The sequence below is a fragment of the Balaenoptera ricei genome, chromosome 2, assembly GCF_028023285.1.
Source record: "Balaenoptera ricei isolate mBalRic1 chromosome 2, mBalRic1.hap2, whole genome shotgun sequence".
NCBI classification, from domain to species: Eukaryota; Metazoa; Chordata; class Mammalia; order Artiodactyla; family Balaenopteridae; genus Balaenoptera; species Balaenoptera ricei.
The window spans coordinates 71,148,398-71,168,081 of record NC_082640.1 but is presented as its reverse complement, the minus strand read 5'-3'; the positions used below and the strand labels follow the sequence as shown (position 1 = coordinate 71,168,081).

The 19,684-nt window shown below is 45.6% G+C and overlaps 1 protein-coding gene across 6 annotated transcripts in view; it reads right to left on the bottom strand.

Moving 5' to 3' along the window:
• The window catches only part of PARP16 (poly(ADP-ribose) polymerase family member 16), a 37,309-nt gene extending 26,002 nt beyond the window's left edge, over positions 1-11,307 (bottom strand). For 5 of the 6 annotated variants that reach the window (XM_059913016.1, XM_059913017.1, XM_059913013.1 and 2 more), the window contains exon 1: positions 10,502-11,264. In XM_059913016.1, coding sequence (XP_059768999.1) covers positions 10,502-10,675 — 174 coding nt within the window. In that variant the 5' untranslated portion in view covers positions 10,676-11,264. The other variant, XM_059913011.1, reaches the window with a different exon arrangement.
• Positions 11,308-19,684: the final 8,377 nt, after the last annotated feature.

Below are 19,684 nucleotides of genomic sequence, written 5' to 3'. Positions count from 1 at the left end.
GCTGATGTGAGTTTCGTTTAATCTTAATTATCCCACTTTGTGTTACTACTGATGAGATGCATTTTGCTGCAGGACTATTAATACCTGATTATGAGATGCACCCCGCTGGAGGTGTTACCAAATACATGGTATATACACATGTGGGTAAAGGGTTACAAAGCCTTTTCCCTTCAGCACGAGTTAATTTTCTGTTAACCTGTTCCCCTGTAGACCAGACAAAGGTAATATAGCAACTACATACAGAACCAGGCAACGCTGCTTTTGGTAAAGATGACCCAGAACGGTAACTGCATCTGGACTGGAGGAAAGTGAGTGGGGAATCCATGGTTTTGGGTTTCCCTGAGTGTGGTGACTTTTTGTGAGGACACTGGCAGCTATGTCTATGGTGTTCTTACTAGAGGGACCAGCCTCCATGGAACATGGGGCTTCATTAGACCAGTGCAGTTCCTGCAGCCACCCAACGTGAATCTCATCTCCTTACACCTGAGCTGTCACTCTCGGGGGCAAGACGAGCTCCTGGACCTCTATGTGGACCATAGCAAGGACTTCTGCAGAAATGGAATGCCCTCCTGTGAGCTGTGATCCATCCCAGAGCCTTCTGATTTAGGCTGGTACCCGGTGTGGCCTGTGACAGGTGTCTTGAGGTGGACAATACTGCCTTTGTAAAATCAGGCAGGATCAACTCCGAAACAGATTTGGTGCCAGGATTTCTGATAAGGGACCGTGGACCTGGACTAGCAGAGAGCTACAAGGTATCTGTAGCTTTTGCTCAGAAACTAAAACTGACTAGAAGCCAGATCTCTCCAGCATGGCATTTAAAACACCACTGCAGACTGGTGCCATCTGTGAACATACCTCCTCCAAGCTTTGCTCACTCAGTCCCCTGGAGCGCCCCTTCCCCACCTCCACCAACCCAGGCACCCCCTTCTCCTCCAAAACCCTAAAGCACTCAGCCCCAATACTCTCTCCCCAGAATGGCCAGGACTCGCAGAGACCAAGGACTGTCTTGTGTTTTTCTAGTTCTCCTGTTTCCTGGATGTAGAGGAAAGAGCAGACAGATCTCAGATTGAATCCCTGCTCCTTAGGCAAAGCACTAGACCTGGCTGAGCCTCGATCTCCTCTCTAACACAGGAACCCCACTATCTCCATGTGGATTGTCAGGAAGATTAAAGAAGGTAACAGAATCTCAGGGTCTGGTCTATACAGTGTATGTCCATTTCTGTTCTTCTTTGTATTTCTCCCTGGACAACACATACCTTTCCTAGGGATGTAGTTGGTACTTCATGAATACCAGTAGCTTTTTCCCCTCTTTCTAGATAGTTCACTGTTCCCAACCTTGGGGGGTTTATTTCTTAACCCTGTAGTTGAAAATCAGAAACCTTTCAGGGCTGCTTTATTCCTGTCTCTATTTCTAAAGATTCAATCAATAGCCTCAGGCTTCTGAAAAAACTATCTCTACATGCCTTGCAGGCCATCCGTGAGGATCCAATTTAAAAACATGGATGTGAAAAATGGGCAGAAGAACGAAATAGACCTTTCTCCAAAGAAGATATACAGACGGCCAACAAACACATGAAAGAATGCTCAACATCACTAATTATTAGAGAAATGCAAATCAAAACTACAATGAGGTATCACTTCACACCAGTCAGAATGGCCATCATCAAAAAATCTACAAACAATAAATGCTGGAGAGGGTGTGGAGAAAAGGGAACCCTCTTGCACTGTTGGTGGGAATGTAAATTGATACAGCCACTATGGAGAACAGTATGGAGGTTCCTTAAAAAACTAAAAATAGAACTACCATATGACCCAGCAATCCCACTACTGGGCAGATACCCTGAGAAAACATAATTCAAAAAGAGTCATGTACCACAATGTTCACTGCAGCTCTATTTACAATAGCCAGGACATGGAAGCAACCTAAGTGTCCACTGACAGATGAATGGATAAAGAAGATGTGGCACATATATACAATGGAATATTACTCAGCCATAAAAAGAAACAAAATTGAGTTATTTGTAGTGAGGTGGGTGGATCTAGAGTCTGTCATACAGAGTGAAGTAAGTCAGAAAGAGAAGAACAAATACCGTATGCTAACACATATATATGGAATCTAAAAAAAAAAAATGGTTGTGAAGAACCTAGGGATAGGACACGAATAAAGATGCGGACGTAGAGAATGGACTTGAGGACAAGGGAAGGGGGAAGGGTAAGCTGGGACTAAGTGAGAGAGTGGCATGGACATACACACACTACCAAATGTAAAATAGCTAGCTAGTGGGAAGAAGCTGCATGTCACAGGGAGATCAGCTCCGTGCTTTGTGACCACCTAGAGGGGTGGGATAAGGAGGGTGGGAGGGAGATGCAGAGGGAGGGGATATGGGGATATATGTATATGTATACCTGATTCACTTTGTTATAAAACATAAACTAACACACCACTGTAAAGCAATTATACTCCAATAAAGATGTTACAAATAAATAAATAAATAAATAAAAACATGGATGTGTAGATGCTCCACAAGTGTTGATGCTACACAGCAGGGAGGCAGAAAGGTAAATAATTATGACTTAAAACTATTCACGGGCTTCCCTGGTGGCGCAATGGTTGAGAATCTGCCTGCTAATGCAGGGGACACGGGTTCGAGCCCTGGTCTGGGAAGATCCCACATGCCGCGGAGCAACTAGGCCCGTGGGCCACAACTACTGAGCCTGCGCGTCTGGAGCCTGTGCTCCGCAACAAGAGAGGCCGCGATAGTGAGAGGCCCGCGCACCGCGATGAAGAGTGGCCCCCGCTCGCCGCAACTAGAGAAAGCCCTCGCACAGAAACGAAGACCCAACACAGCCAAAAATAAATATAAAAATAAATAAATAAATAGAATTTATAAAAAAAAAAAATTCACTGTGATAACAAAGACGGATACAAACTACAAAAGGGACCAGGCAGGACTCCTGTTGGGTAGGCGCTCTGAGAAAAGGGAGTGGTCAGGAAAGTCTTCAAAGGGGAGGTGTCGTGTGATCGGGTTGGACAGGCAAAGGCACAGAAGCACGGAAGTGCAGCATGTAGTCAGGGATGTGGATGGCAACGAGGGAGGTTAACTGTGCGAGCCCTCCTCCTGGGCGGCCCAGGTCCAAACCTGGGCTCTTACACCCCTTACTAGCTGTGTGACCTGGGTGAGTTAACCTCCTGTGTCTCAGTTTCCTCAAACATATAATTGGGACAATGTGAGCCACTTCACAGGATGCCAGTGAAGGTTAACCAAGTTAAACTAGTGCAGTGCTTAGAGCAACAGGAAGGTATTAAGTTAGTGGGACTGCCACGATTGTTGTCATCATTAACTGCAAACAGTTCGGTATGCCTGGAGCCTAGAGTATGGGGGAGGGGTCGCCAGGAGGAACAGGAGTGAGGTGACTTGAGATCAGCCAGTGAAGGGCCTTGTATCCCCCTTGGGGACTCTGGCCTTTGTTCTGTAGGCAACATGGAGCCACTGAGGGTACCTGAAGATGCATTCCGAATGACATACCCTCAGGTACACCTCGGCCTCCCCTGTCCCTCTTTTCTACTGCTGGTCCACACCTGTTATGCCAGAGCCAGAGCAGTCTTCTCTCCCATTGGGATTACCACTGGGATTACCATTCCCATCACTGCTCTCAAATCCCACCTGTGAGCTGCAGCCTTTGCCAACAGTCCAGATCAAGGCACAGGGGGCCTCACAAAAGGACCGTCAGTTAACCCAGGCCCCTTTCAGGGGTTCAGTCTGTGGAAGTGGGAGAGAACTCTCCCAACTCTGAGCTGGGCCCAGGCCTCTTCCAGGGCTCAGGCCGTCAGACACACTGCTGCCTGCCCACTGCTGCCTGTGTGTCCTGCAGGGCTGCCCTCGTTGTCCCCGCTCTTAACCCCTCAGCTGACCTCCCTAAAGTCCTGTTTCACTTTTCAAGCTACTCTGAAAAGTCAATCTGCTACAAAAAGTTAACAGGATTCTTCCTCTTGTGACCAAACCTGTCTGTATTTGAGCAGGGCTTTCTGAGGACCAGGTAGAGACTGTATTTTATCTGGCAACCAGCGTGTAGTCAGGGACGTGGATGGCAACGAGGGAGGTTAACTGTGCGAGCTCTCCTCCCGGGCAGCCAGATAACATACAGTCTGCTCAGTTACATTTGAATTTCAGATAGACAACAATTTTTTTTTAAATATAATATAACCCATGCAACATTTGGGGCATACCTGTGCTAAAAAAATTATTTGTTGCTTCTCTGAAGTTCAAATTTGTATTTCGGTCTATATTTTTTAATCTGCTAAATCTAGCAACCCTCCCCTTAACAAGGCCCTTCAGAATCTGGGCTGGCCTCTGCCTAAGAGCACCTCCTGCCACAGACTTCCCACCTGCTCCCCCCATGTTGTTCCTCAGCTGCCCTATGTCTCTCCTCCCCTGTGCTTCTGCAGCTGCCCAGCATGACATTCAGTCTTCAAAGCCAGCCTAAAGTCACCTGCCCTGTCCCGGACCCCCCATGACCTCTGTGCTCCCCTTGTGCTCAGTGCAGAATCCCAGGTTGGTCCTTGACTCTCTGGGACCATCTCAAATCTGCTTAAGACAAACGCTTCCTGAGGGCCAACCACATCTTACATATCCTGGAGTCCCAGAGGCCAGCCTGCAACCTGACATGAAGTTCAGAATGAGATAGTAATAGCTACGATTTGTTGAGGCCTTACCATGTGCCAGGCACTGGGCTAAATGCTGTGCATGTCTCGTCTCATTTTATCCTCACGACAGCCTAGCTTAAAGATGATCACCAGAGACATGCAAATCAAAATCACAATGAGGTATCACCTCACACGGGTCAGAATGGCTATCTACCTACCTACCCACCTACCACTCCTAGGTATATATCTGAAGAAAAGGAAAACACTAATTTGAGAAGACACATGCGTCCCAACGTTCATAGCAGCATTATTTACAATAGTCAAGATATGGAAGCAACCTAAGTGTCCATCAGCAGATGAATGGATAAAGAAGATAGGTGTTTGTGTGTGTGTGTATACACACACACACACACACACACACACACACACTATGGAATACTACTCAGCCATAAAAAAGAATGAAAATTTGCCATATGCAACAACATGGATGGACTTGGAGGGTATTATGTTAAGTGAAATAAGTCCAACAGAGAAAGACAAATGATATCACTTATATGTGGAATCTAAAAAATAAAACTAGTGAATATAACAAAATAGCAACAGACTCACAGATATAAAGAACTAGTGGTTATCAGTGGGAAGAAGGAAGGGGGGAGGGGCAGAAGAGCGGTATGGGATTACGAGGTACAAACTACTATGTACAAACTAGACAAGCTACAAGGATATGTTGTACAGTGCAGGGAATAAACCAATATTTTATAATAATTATAAATGGAGTATAACCTTTAAAAATTGTGAATCACTGTTATACACCTGAAACTTATATAATACTGTAAATCAACTAAACCTCAATAAAAGAATTTTTTTTAATTTTAAAACATAAATAAATACATACATACATACATACAAGTGAGGAAACTGAGGCTTAGAAAGGTTAAGTACCTTGCCTAGGGTCACACTCTATTCCTTGGCAAGTCAGAGACGTGAAGCCAGGTGGCCTGACTCCAGAGTCCATTCTCTGTGATGCTCTCTTACCAAATCAATGGAGAAATTTAGTAATGGACTGAATATTTTAGCCCAAAGAGTCAATCCAAGTAGGACTTTAAGAGGCTGCTTGGGAAGCTTTAGGTATGTTTCTTGAATAACACAACCAAGACTGCCACTGGGTATACTTAAGCCCTGTCAAAGGTAGGGAGAAAGATGTATGTCATGTGTAGTATGGGGCAGGGTCAGGAGACAGAAAACCCTCCATCTAGACAAGAGTTATGAACCACAGTTGGTGACAGTGGAAGGCATTTATCAACAACTGGCTTGAGGAGAAAGTGGCAGGAGGAAGGCAGGCGTTTCTGGGGGCTGGGGGGAAGGCAAAGGGAAAGGTTTTCAAAGCAAGTAGGATGAGAGTGGGACCTGGAGTGAGGGGGAGGAATTTGAGAAAGAGCATTCCCAGTGGGAAAGAACATGGTGAGGAGGCAGAGAAGGAAACAGTGCATGTCCCAAAAGGTGGTCCAGGGCTCAAATGTCCCCAGGGCCAGAGAGGTGATGAAAATGAGTAAGGGGTTATCTAGGAAAGAACAGTAAGGACTGTGTCGAACTGGAGACCCCTGGCCTAGCAAAGGGTCCAGCCACCAACCCCCCAGCTCCAGCTGCTTTCTGCCCAAGGGCAACCTCTACCCAAACTATGGAGCCTCAGATTTTTTTTCTTTTTAAAAGAAATCAGTAAGCTGCATTTTTTTTTTTTTTTTTTTGGCCACACCTGAAAGCTTGCAGGATCTTAGTTCCCTGATGGACCAGGGATGGAACCCATGCCCCCTGCAGAGGAAGGGTACAGTCCTAACCACTGGACCACCAGGGAATCCCCCCCCCACTTTTTTTTTAATTTCTGAATTTCTAAAAGACCAGAGGACAAACAAAACCTGTCATCCCACAGGCCACATTTTCGCAGCCTCTGCTCTGAGGAATAAGGAAGGATTCAGTTGGAGAAGTGGCTGAGGGAGCCTGGGCAAGTCCTGAATGTTGGGCGGTGCGGGGCGGTCACAGGGGTTTGAGAAAGGAAGTTTCAGGAAAGAGGTGGTCTGGGTGACTGAGAAGCCAAGGACAGGGAACCAGCAGGGGGTGAGCAGAGGAGAGAGAGGACCAGTGACCTTAGAAGGAGACAATTCAATCTCCTTGCTTTGAGTCAGGAGGCGGCAGGACAGCCCAGTGGACACTTTGCAACAATCCAGATCATAATCTCCTGGGGAGGCAGCCCAAGAATCTGTGTTTACAGAAGTTGCCACAAGTGATTCTTACCACCAGGAAAAGGTGGGGATACTCAGGTTTAGGTGTTAAGCAATGTTGTCCTAGAAGGGCTGGCAGCAGGAAAGAACATCTGAAAAACTCCTTGTCTAGGAAGATGCCAAAGGCCATAGTTACTAGTTGTGGGTGGAGGTGCTGTAAGGAAATGAACCAAAGGTATAGCCAAGGTCACCAGCCTTGGGGACCTGACAAACAGAGTGACACCTGGAAGTGGGGTGGGCAGGATGGGTGGAGGTGGTGGGCCGCTGAGATGAAGGTGGGAAAGATGGACTGCACAGTTACATACAGGTACACCTTGCTTTGCATAAACCTAAGGTATGAAAATCCAGATTTACTAAAACAGATTAGGGGTGAAAGTCTACAAGAGTCCGCTTCATAAAAAGAGTCATCACGGGAACCCTTTAAAGGGGTGGTTCTCTACCCTGACTACACACCGGCATCACCTGGAGCTGGAGGACGTCTGCCACCAGCACATATACTGATTAGCTGATGGTGACAGAGATGATAATAGAACCTACATCGCTGAGTTGTTAGGAAGGTTAAACAAGTTACACGTAGTCCTCCTGAGAACAGAAATAAAAAGGTAATCTGAGAGGGACTTCGCTGGTGGCACAGTGGTTAAGAATACTGCCAATGCAGGGGACACAGGTTCCAGCCCTGGTCCAGGAAGATTCCACATGCCACGGAGCAACTAAGCCCGTGCACCACAACTACTGAGACTGCGCTCTAGAGCCCGCGAGCCACAACTATTGAGCCCATGTGCCACAACTACTGAAGCCCGCACACTTAGAGCCCGTGCTCCGCAACAAGAGAAGCCACCGCAATGAGAAGCCCGCCCACAGCAATGAAGAGTAGCCACCGCTCACCGCAACTAAAAATAAAGCCCACGCGCAGCAATGAAGACCCAACACAGCCATAAATAAATAAATAAATAAATAAATAAATAAATAATTTATTTTTTAAAAAAGTTAACCTTTGAGTCAGAGAGACACAGGTTAGATGCTAAGTTCTGGACAGCTTTTCTTTAACTCATGTTAACATGTGGCAAAACGAAACCTAAAGCGTGTTTATCTAAGAATGTTCCTGCCCCCAGAGGTCGTGCCAGGTCCTGCCTGGTGGGGGGCCTCTCCTCAGAAAGAGCTCCTGAAAGCCATGCCTAACAGAAAGCCAAGAATCTGCATGGCCTGGGCTAATTTCCCTAACACCGGTGCCCAATAAGGAATACAGCAACAGGGTGGGATGGTAAGAATCTGTCTGTGTTTCTCCAGTGGCCCCCAAGAGAAAGAGTGCATTGTCTAAAACTGTCCCCAAAGGGAGCCCCATGTGCAGGACAGTCTGTCTCTACCGAGGAGGTGGCTATTTGGGGCTACCCATATTGCCAATGCTCTCCTAAGGGATTACAGGTATGGGAGGAAGGGTATGCCTCAAACTGAGAGCAGTGATACCTATGGGGAAGGATATGGGACAGGGTGAGCTCTATCAGAGGAGCTTATACTTTATCACTTGAGTTTTTTATAACAAGAATATAATCAAACATTACTTGTGTAATTAAAACGAAATTTTTAAAAGGCATGAATAAATCAAAGCAATTCCAAAGATCCCTTTGTATTTATCCCATATTCATCAAAGTAACCCGATTCTGTTCCAGCAGAAAGAGAACACACTGAGCATTCTAATCCATTGGGATGTTTCTTGGCAAAAATTAATAAAGCGCATTGTGAGGCATCATCTCTGGTGAGTTTGGTCCCTCTGACCCCCCAATCTCTCCTCCTCTCTCTACTCCTCCTGAACAGATCCCTCTGTCACCCTGCCACCAGAAGGGTCTTTCAGAAATGCATCCTGGATGTCACCAATGACCTCACAGCCGAAGGATAAAGTCTACACATCTGGGCAGGACATGCCCAGTCCTGCTTGCTCCGGTTGGCCTCATCTCTTTCTGTTCCCCATGAAAGCCACACTAAAGTACAGACTTATCCTTCCTGGTGAGGTCCTGGCTTTCTGCCCATCCTGCTACTCCTCCTGGAATACCCCTTTCCTCCTCTCTGCTCCTCGAAATCCTCCATGTCCCTGGGGACTCAGCAGGGCATCATAACCGCCCCTGGTTAGTGCTCCCTGATTCCAGCCTACTGCCAAGGCCTGGAGTCCTGCTCTGGGCTTCCATGTTGTATATATAGGGCTTAACCCATAGTATAGCTGATCAGACTGTTAACCTCTCCTTGAGTCTTTAATTCTGTATTCTCAGCACCTGGCCCACAACAGGAGCTCCATAAATATCCACTGACAAAACTGAAGAAAGTTTCATCCCCAACACTCTGATATCACAAACTCACAAAATTAAATATCTGAATTTGCAGAACAAACCATGGGGGAAGTCAATCTGCTTGCCTCTTTCTCCAACCTCCCACTCTCCGTACCCGAAACCCCTGTGCACTGTGGTCAAGACCTGAGGTGCCCTCAACACATCCCCAGTCTAAGCTGCAATGGACCAGGTAGGGGACAGGAGGCTGGGCCTTTGTCCCTTGACCACCTGGGAGCGATAGCAAAGAGGGTCACCCAATACTGACCACCTCATCGGAGATAATTTTAAACATGTTGATTCTAAACACGATCAACATTCTGTTAATGTGGTTCATAATATTAAGAGATTTTCTAATGTTGAACTAATTTTGTATTCCTGGGATAAACCCAACCTATTAATAAGAAATTGTTCTTATATATTGCTAGTTTCAGGATCCTAATATTTTATAGAGGATTTCTAAATTTGTACTCTTGAGTGACATTGGCCTTTAATTTTCTTTTCTTGTATCATTCTTATTAGATTTAGTATCAAGATTACACTACCCTATTTTTCAATACACTGGAAGAATTGTGTAAAGCTGGAATTACTTATTCCCTCAGTGATTGGTAGAACTCACCAATGAAACTGGGTAGGCCTGGAGTTTTCTCTGAGGGAAAATCTTTGACTACTAATTCAATGTCTTTAATGATTATAGGCTTTTGACTTTGTATTTCTTACAGAATCAATTTTGGCAAGTTATATTTTTCTAGGTAATTCCAAACATTTGGATTACAAAGATAACTAATATCTGGAATGCTGACCCTGAGGTGAACTCTGCAAGAAATTAAGTGCCTCCTGAATCATCAGAGAAATAACAGCTCACATGTGTACTGTACATATGTTATAATTTATAAAAGTACTGGCCACATATTACCTCATCTGAAAATGAGGTCCGGGTGGCTTTGGTGACTTATGGTGTCTCATTATTTGCAAAGGGATAGATAACTTCCTATTTAGCAGAACCGGCTGATTCAGATCAACACCCTAAGCCACACTAGGAAATGTTGTGGAGGCCTATGCAACTGTTGAATTCCTCACTTCACCCCTGGGAGTCACCTGGGAGTGTGAAGGTTGTCGGGAGCGTTCTTAGCTCCTGGAAACAAACCTTCCCCAAGGCCAGGCTAGGAATGTTAAGTCCGGGGGCTGGCACCATCACTAACAGGAGTTCCACAGACAACGTGCCCTGAGAAGCAGTGGACAGCACAGGGGAAAAGTACACTCACCAGGGCCTCAAAGTCCTTGCAGTCGTGGCGGGCATAGGATGCGGGGAAGGGCCGCAGTACCGAGTCGCGCTTGTAGCTCTGCAGGGCCGAGGCGAAGAAGCTGCAGCGGAGGTCGGCGGCCAGCACGTCACGGCCCGCCGCCTCCCTGACGGTCGCCCAGCTTGCGGGCTGCATCCCGGGTCGCGGCGCGTTGCCGGGGGGGACGCGCCGGGCGGGGGCTAGGGCCGAGCCTGCGGTCAGCGAGGGGCTGGGTCCGGGGACAATGGGCCGGAGTCCCTAGGCCTGGGGTGAGTTAGGCAGAGGGATGAGATGACAGGGGTAAGAACGTGCTGACGAGTGTCTTCTGCAGGCGCCGGGCCGCTCGCCGCCCAGGGAGACGGGCCAGGGAGGAGAGGGATCCGGCTGGGACCGCGCGCGGGTCAGCGGGGGGTTGGGCCTGGGGATAATGGAGCCTGACGGACGGGGGATTCCAGGCCTGGGGGAGGGGCTATGACATGGGGTGAGACGACAACGTACTGACACGTGTCCTCTGAAGAGGCCTGGGGTGGGGGGGCACCCCCAGCGGGGACCGCGGGCCGAGCCCCCTCCCCACGCCCGGCGAGGCTAAGGCGCTGCACGGGCCTTCCTGCCCCGCCTCCGACAGGCCCCGCCGAAGCCCCAGCGTTCGCCTGGCTGCCCTCGGCGCTGCCTGCGTTCCGCCAGCCGTGCGCGTCCACTCGCCGCGCGCTGCCCGCCGGATGGACTCCCGCGCCCCATCGCGCGCCCAGGCCTACCTGCCCTCCCGACCGCGGCTGCCGCTCCGCCCAGCCCAGCGAGGGCCCGCCCCTTCCCGCGCCCGCCTCCACCCCCTCCCCGGTGCAGGGTGTGTACGCCCGACCCGAGTGAGTGTCCCACAGCTGCCAGGTGTGCGGCCCCGGCTGAGTCGCCCACGCTGCTGCGGGCCATCCTCACTGAAGCCCCGAGTAGAAAATGACCCAGGCCCCCTTTTGACCCACCCTTGGACTTGTCTTTGCCCCAGCTCCGCGGGCTGAGCCTCCTGGTCTCGCCTGGGGAATTGCTACTACTTACTGCCTCCCTCTTGAATTATTTCCCTCCAAGACGGGCCGTGCAGAAGGAGCCATTTAACACCCAGGGCAACTGAGTCTCAGAGTGCTGCCATGATTGCCCAAGGTTGCACAGCCAGACGGGGTAAATCTGGGATTCTGAAAACTAAAAGACCTTTCCTCTGCCTTTCAGCCTCCAGAATTCTCTGCATTGCTAAAGTCTCTCGCCTCTCACAAGACATGCCAAGATTCTCCTTTGGGGCCCTGCATGAAAGGGAGCCTGAGGAGACAAGTAATGGGGGAGGGCAGAGGGGAGATTGACCCAACTCTGCAGGAGGGAAGGGACAAGACTCCCATGCCCTCTGCCCATTAGAGAAAACCCCACATTTTGGCCTCATGGTCACATGGAAATCTAAGCACAGCTCATCACTAATTCCTACACCAAGAAGCCCCTCAACACCCTACCCACACCTCCACACTCCAGCATCCTCTGAGGGAGGAACTTCTCCACCTTCTGCATCCAGGCTGAGCAGGACCCTGAGCTCAGAGCAGAGGTCCTTGCTGTCGGATTGTATGTATGACTTTGGGAGCAAGAGCGAGACCAGACCCCAGCCACCACAGGGCTTCCCAAGCTGGGGAATGAGTGCTGGCTGCTCCCAGGAGTCTGCATCAAACCTCCGGTTGCTGTGGGGCCTGTACTGCTCCAGAAGCACCAAAAACTGTCTGAGAGCCTTATGGCCTCAGAAAAGGCCCTTAGTGCCCCCAAAGTCCTGGGAGCCTCATGGGACCCAGGAGTTCTAACACGGCTGCTGAAGCTCAGGCCCAGAAAGGCAGAGCCTGCAGCAGGGGGGCAGGTGACCTGGGAACCATCCCTCCTTTCACCTCTTCTTCACTGTGGGCCCTTAGGCAGGGCTGATGCCAAAAGCTCAGCTTCTCTGTACACAAGGGCTGAATTGAATCTCGGAGACGGAGTTTTGGGTGAAGTAGAAAAGAATAGCTTTATTGGTTTCCCAGGCAAAGGGGGCCACAACTGGCTAATGCCTTCAAAACCGTGCATCCCCCCACTTGGAGAAGATAGTGAGAAGTTTTATAGTAATTGTTCAAAGAGGGCGTGATCAGCTTGTGGACATTCTTCTGATGGGTTGGTGGTGAGGTAAGTAGGAGTGATCTCGGAGAGGCAGCAGTGAGTGGTGGCGTGAAGCAAGATGTTAATTCCCTGCCCAGGAATTGAACCTGGGTAGCCTGGATAAAAACCAGGAATCCTAGCCACCACACCCCCTGGCTTTTGCCCCCAGTGAAAAATGCATTTCTCACGGAGGCAAAAACTGTAAAAACAGGTACAATGTTTATTATTAGAGACGTAGCACAATAACAAGTGGGAGAGCACACAGAGAAACAGTTTGTTTAGTTAAGATAGAAGCAAGGCAGAAGGGGGGAAAGTGGCAGGGGTGGTGGGATGAATTGGGAGATTGGGACTGACATATGTACACTAATATGTATAAAATAGATAACTAATAAGAACCTGCTGTATAAAAATAAATAAAATAAAATTCAAAAAAAAAAAAGAAGCAAGGCAGAGATGCACACCCAGAGAGTAAGAGTGTGGGCATCCTCCCTAATGAGGAGGAGTGCAGTAAAGAGGCGGTTAAGTCATTTATATAGGGCAGTTCTTCCAGGTCTTTGATTACCTTTGGCCAATTATCTGGTTTCTGTTTCCACACCTGACCTGCCCTAGGACCCTCCCCAACATGCGTGCGCAACTTTTTTCCAATATGGATTACAGCCCAGAGGCCTATGGGATGGCCTTAGTATCACATATTATGGGGTGGTGCCCCCTCCTTTTTGACCCCAAGGAGCCTTTCTGCGCATGTGCAATGTCTCCCTGGCCCCAAGGATGGGAAATGTATGACCTCTTGATCTTTTAACAGGGTTTAGCCCCTCTCTGTCCCTGCCATAAAAGTGTCCAATGTCTGGTTATTTACCCTATTCCTGTTGCTGGTTTTTATATTGAGGTGCAGATCTCAAAATATAGACAGGAGTCCGGTCATAAATATGTAGTCCTGGAGCCCGTTTGTCTCTTGCTTCAGGAAATGTAAACGGCCGGTAATGAATGTCCGGCTTGCTGCTCATCTTCTTCTCACCGCAGGAGGTGTGAATAGGAGGCCAGTTATAAATGCCTAGCCTGGAGCCCATCTATCTCCTGCCTCAGAAGTCAGCATCATCAACCCTCAGGTCCAACTGGTCTGGGGTCTGCATGCTTGTGGGCAGCATACCATCCTTAATCTTAACTTTTCCCACCTGGAGGGGTTTCAGTATCTGCAAAATAGCTCAAAGATATTGTTTTGTGTATCCGTTGATGGGGAAACAGGACCTTGCCCCAAGGCTGCTCTTGAATGTTTGTTTCTCCCTGGTCTTGCATCCCCTCCCTTCCCTAATTAACAACTGCTTGAATCTGCCCATTGGAACTCAAGGAAGGTCATGGAGGCTGAATGAAGGCTGTTTCCTGTAATCAAAGAAATGGGAACACAGAAAGGCTTTGTGCCCAGGAGCCCCACAAGGCCCTGCTCAGTATCAGGGCCACCTCATTGGCCTCAAGGATTGTTTGTTGGATGAATACATGAAATTTGTTTTCACTGAGTATGTTTTCTCATACATGAAATGAGAATCGTGGTGATAATACCCATGTTCTAGGGGGTGTGGAAAGGTCTCTGAGGATACCACTCTCAGGGTCTGGGAGCTCTTGAGAGCAAGCTGGGTTATCTAGTTCCATGTCACTGTGGTTCTTTTTTTTTATTTTTTAAAAGCAACTTTATTGAGATATAATCCACAGCCCAAACAATTTAAAGTGTAAAACTTAATAGTTTTTAGTATATTCACAGATATGTGCAACCATCACTGCAGTGAATTTAAAAACACTTTCATCACATCAAAAAGAAACCCTATATACTTAGGCTATCACCACCCTATACTCCTATCTACCCCAGCCCTAAGCAACCATTAATCTGGTTTCTGTCTCTTTAGATTTGCCTATTCTGGACACTTCATATAAATGGAATCATATAACATGTGGTGTTTTGTGACTTGTTCTTTCACTTAGTATAATGTTTTTGTTTTCAAGGTGCATCCATGTTTTAGCATGTATCAGTACTTCATTCCTTTTTAGGGCTGAATAGTATTCCATTATGTAGCTATACCACCTTTTGTTTATCCATTCATAAGTGAATGGTCATTTTGATTGCTTCTACCTTTTGGCTCTTATGAATAAGAAATGAGGTATTATTCTCCTGCTGCTTTCAAGATTCACTCCTTGTCTTTGGCTTTAGGCATTTTACTATGCTGTGTCTGTTTGTGGAACTTGGTGAATGTATTTTATTTGGAGTTCATTGGATTCCTGGATGTGAAAGTGATTGTTTTGCTATAATCTGGGACGTTTTCAGCTATTATTTCTTCAAATATTTTTTCTGTTCCTTTCTCTCTTCTCTCCTTCCGGTACTACCATTTCACATATGTTGATGTGTTTAATGGTGTCCGACATTTCTCTGAGGCTCTGTTAATTTTTCTTCATTGTTTTCCTCTCTGTTCTTTGGATTACATAATCTCTATCAATCTATCTTCAAATTTGCTGGTTCTGGGACTTCCCTGGTGGCACAGTGGTTAAGAATCCACCTACCAATGCAGGGGAGACGGGTTCAAGCCCTGGTCCAGGAAGATCTCACATGCCACGGAGCAACTAAGCCCGTGTGCCACAACTACTGAGCCTGCGCTCTAGAGCCCGTGAGCCACAACTACTGAGCCCGCGTGCCACAGCTACTGAAGCCCGTGTACCTAGAGCCCGTGCTCCTCAACAAGAGAAGCCACTGCAATGAGAAGCCCACACAACCACAATGAAGAGTAGCCCCCGCTCGCCACAAGTAGAGAAAGCCCACATGCAGCAATGAAGACCCAACACAGCCAAACATAAATAAATAAAATAAATTTATTTTTTAAAAAGATTCGCTGGTTCTTTCTTCTGTCAATTTACATCTACTGCTGAGCACTCTAGTGAATTTATTTATTTATTTATTTATTATTTTTGGCTGTGTTAGGTCTTTGTTGCTGCGTGCGGGCTTTCTCTGGCTACGGCGAGCAGGGGCTACTCTTCGTTGCGGTCCACGGGCTTCTCACTATGGTGGCTTCTCTTGTTGCAGAGCATGGGCTCTAGGCACGTGGACTTCAATAGTTGCAGTACACAGGCTCAGTAGTTGTGGCGTGTGGGCTCAGTAGTTGTGTACAGGAGTTGTGGCTCGTAGGCTCTAGAGTGCAGGCTCAGTAGTCGTGGCACACAGGCTTAGTTGCTCCACGGCATGTGGGATCTTCCTGGACCAGGGCTCGAACCCGTGTCCCCTGCATTGGCAGGCAGATTCTTAACCACTGCGCCACCAGGGAAGTCCCCTCTAGTGAATTTTTCATTTCAATTATTGTACTTTTTAACTCCAGCATTTCCATTTGTTTCTTTTTAAATAATTTGTATCTTATTTCTATCAATAAGATATTCTCTACTTGATATAACATTGCCCTGATTCCTTCCTTTACTTCTTTAATCACTTCCTTTAATTCCTTGAACATATTTATAACGGCTACTTTGAAGGCTTTGCCTGTTAAACCAACATCTGGTTGCTTTCACAGGCAGTTTTTGTTGACTTTTTTTTTTCCCAGTGTATGGGTCACATTTTCCTCTATCTTTGCATGTCTCACAATTTTTTGCTGCAATCTCAAGTCCAGGTTGTCACCTGTGCTTCTGACCAACTGGCTATAAATAAGAGGTTCCCATGTCCCCCTCCTTGGATTTGATTAATTTTCTGCAGTGGCTCACAGAATTCAGAATAAAAGTTAACTTACTATCTAAAAAGATAGAACGCAGGAATAGCCAGATGAAAGAGATGACAGGGCAAGTATGTGGGAAGGGGCACAGAACTTCCATGCTCTTTCTGGGCACACCATTCTCCCTGCATCACCACATATTCACCAACCCCAAAGCTCTCTCAACCCCACCCTTTTTGGATTTTTATGGAGGCCTTATTACTTAGGCATGGTTGATTAAATCATTGGCCACTGGTGATTTATTCAACCTCCATCCCCTCTCCCCTCTCTGGAGGTGATTAATGTCATCATGTCAACAGTGATAAGTCATGTTGATGTATGTACCTTTGAAATGAAATGATGAAAATGGCAATATACCTATGTGGTCTTCCTCTCAAAAACACATTACCCCAGTCTAATCATGAGAAAAACATTAGACAAATCCCAACAGAGGAGGATTCTGTAAAATATCAGTATGCCTCAAAACTGTCAAAGTCATCAAAACAAGGAGAGTCTAAGAAACTCACAGCCCAGAGGAACCTAAGGAGACAACTAAATACAGTGTAGTATCCTGGGTAGGATCCTTCAACAGAAAAAGGACACTAGATAAAAACCAAGGAAATCTGAATAAACTACGGACTATTGATTCATTAATTATAACAAATGTACCATATTAACAATAACATGTTAATGATTGGGGTAACTGGGTGTGGGGTATACAGAAACTCCACATTATCTTCATAATTTTACTTTAAAATTTTAAAATAAGTTCAAAACTTTTCTTAAAAAATTAAGTCTTCTTAAAAATCCATTATTGTTGAGTTTACGATATAAATGCAGAGATAATTTATGGTGGAAAATCTATGAATGTAATTTCCCACATTCATATATTAAAAGGGAAAACTTATGATTATCTCAATATCCACCTACACTGCAAGAAGAAAAAAAAATGCAATATACTAGGAAGAGAATGCTATTAGTTTAATCAAAACAATTTCTACCAGATACATTTTGAGGCCCAGTACAAAATGAAGATGCAGAACATTTGCTCAAAAATTATTAAGAATTTCACGAAGGGAGAGGGCAGACACCAGAAGCAAGAAGAACTACAATTTTGCAGCCTGTGGAAGGAAAACCACATTCACAGAAAGATAGACAAAATGAAAAGGCAGACGACTTTGTACCAGATGAAGGAACAAGATAAAACCCCAGAAAAAAAACTAAATGAAGTGGAGATAGGCAACCTTCCAGAAAAAGAATTCAGAATAATGATAGTGAAGATGATCCAGGACCTCGGGGAAAAAATGGAGGTAAAGATCGAGAAAATGCAAGAAATGTTTAACAAAGACCTAGAAGAATTAAAGAACAAACACATAGAAGAATTAAAGAACAAACAAACAGAGATGAGCAATACAATAACTGAAATGAAAACTACACTAGAAGGAATCAATAGCAGAATAACTGAGGCAGAAGAACGGATAAGTGACCTGGAAAACAGTATGGTGGAATTCACTGCTGTGGAACAGAATAAAGAAAAAAGAATGAAAAGAAATGAAGACAGCCTAAGAGACCTCTGGGAGAACATTAAACGCAACAACATTCACATTATAGGGGTCCCAGAAGGAGAAGAGAGAGAGAAAGGACAGGAGAAAATATTTGAAGAGATTATAGTCAAAAACTTCCATAAAGGAAATAAGTCACCCAAGTCCAGGAAGCACAGAGAGTCCCAGGCAGGATAAACCCAAGGAGAAACATGCTGAGACACATAGTAATCAAACTGACAAAAATTAAAGACAAAGAAAAATTATTGAAAGCAACAAGGGAAAAACGACAACATACAAGGGAACTCCCATAAGGTTAACAGCTGATTTCTCAGCAGAAACTCTACAAGCCAGAAGGGAGTGGCATGACATATTTAAAGTGATGAAAGGGAAGAGCCTAAAACCAAGATTACTCTACCTGGCAAGGATCTCATTCAGATTCGATGGAGAAATCAAAAACTTTACAGACAAGCAAAAGCTAAGAGAATTCAGCACCACCAGACCAGCTCTACAACAAATGCTAAAGGAACTTCTCTAAGTGGGAAACACAAGAGAAGAAAAGGACCTACAAAAACAAACCCATAGCAATTAAGAAAATGGTAATAGGAACATACACATCAATAATCACCTTAAACATGAATGGATTAAATGCTCCAACCAAAAGACACAGGCTCGCTGAATGGATACAAAAACAAGACCCATATATATGCTGTCTACAAGAGACCCACTTCAGACCTAGGGACACATACAGACTGAAAGTGAGGGGATGGAAAAAGATATTCCATGCAAATGGAAATCAAAAGAAAGCTGGAGTAGCAATTCTCATATCAGACAAAATAGACTTTAAAATAAAGACTATTACAAGAGACAAAGAAGAACATTACATAATGATCAAGTGTTCAACCCAAGAAGATTATATAACAATTATAAATATATATGCACCCAACATAGGAACACCACAATACATAAGGCAAATGCTAACAGCTATAAAAGAGGAAATCGACAGTAGCACAATAATAGTGGGGGACTTTAACACCTCACTTACACCAAAGGACAGATCATCCAAACAGGAAATTAATGAGGAAACACAAGCTTTAAATGACACAATAGACCAGATAGATTTCATTGATATTTATAGGACATTCCATCCAAAAACAGCAGATTACACTTTCTTATCAAGTGCACACGGAACGTTCTCCAGGATAGATCACATCTTGGGTCACAAATCAAGCCTCAGTCAATTTAAGAAAATTGAAATCATATCAAGCATCTTTTCTGACCACAACGCTATGAGATTAGAAATCAATTACAGGGAAAAAACGTAAAAAACACAAAAACATGGAAGCTAAACAATACGCTACTAAATAACCAAAAGATCACTGAAGAGATCAAAGAGGAAATCAAAAAATACCTAGAAACAAATTACAACAAAAACATGATGATCCAAAACCTATGGGATGCAGCAAAAGCAGTTCTAAGAGGGAAGTTTATAGCAGTACAAGCCTACCTCAAGAAATAAGAAAAACCTCAAATAAACAATCTAACCTTACACCTAAAGGAACTAGAGAAAGAAACACAAACAAAACCCAAAGTTAGCAGAAGGAAAGAAATCATAAAGATCAAAGCAGAAATACATGAAATGGAAACAAAGAAAACAATAGCAAAGATCAATAAAACTAAAAGCTGGTTCTCTGAGAAGATAAAATTGATAAACCATTAGCCAGACTCATCAGGAAAAAGAGGGAGAGGACTCAAATCAA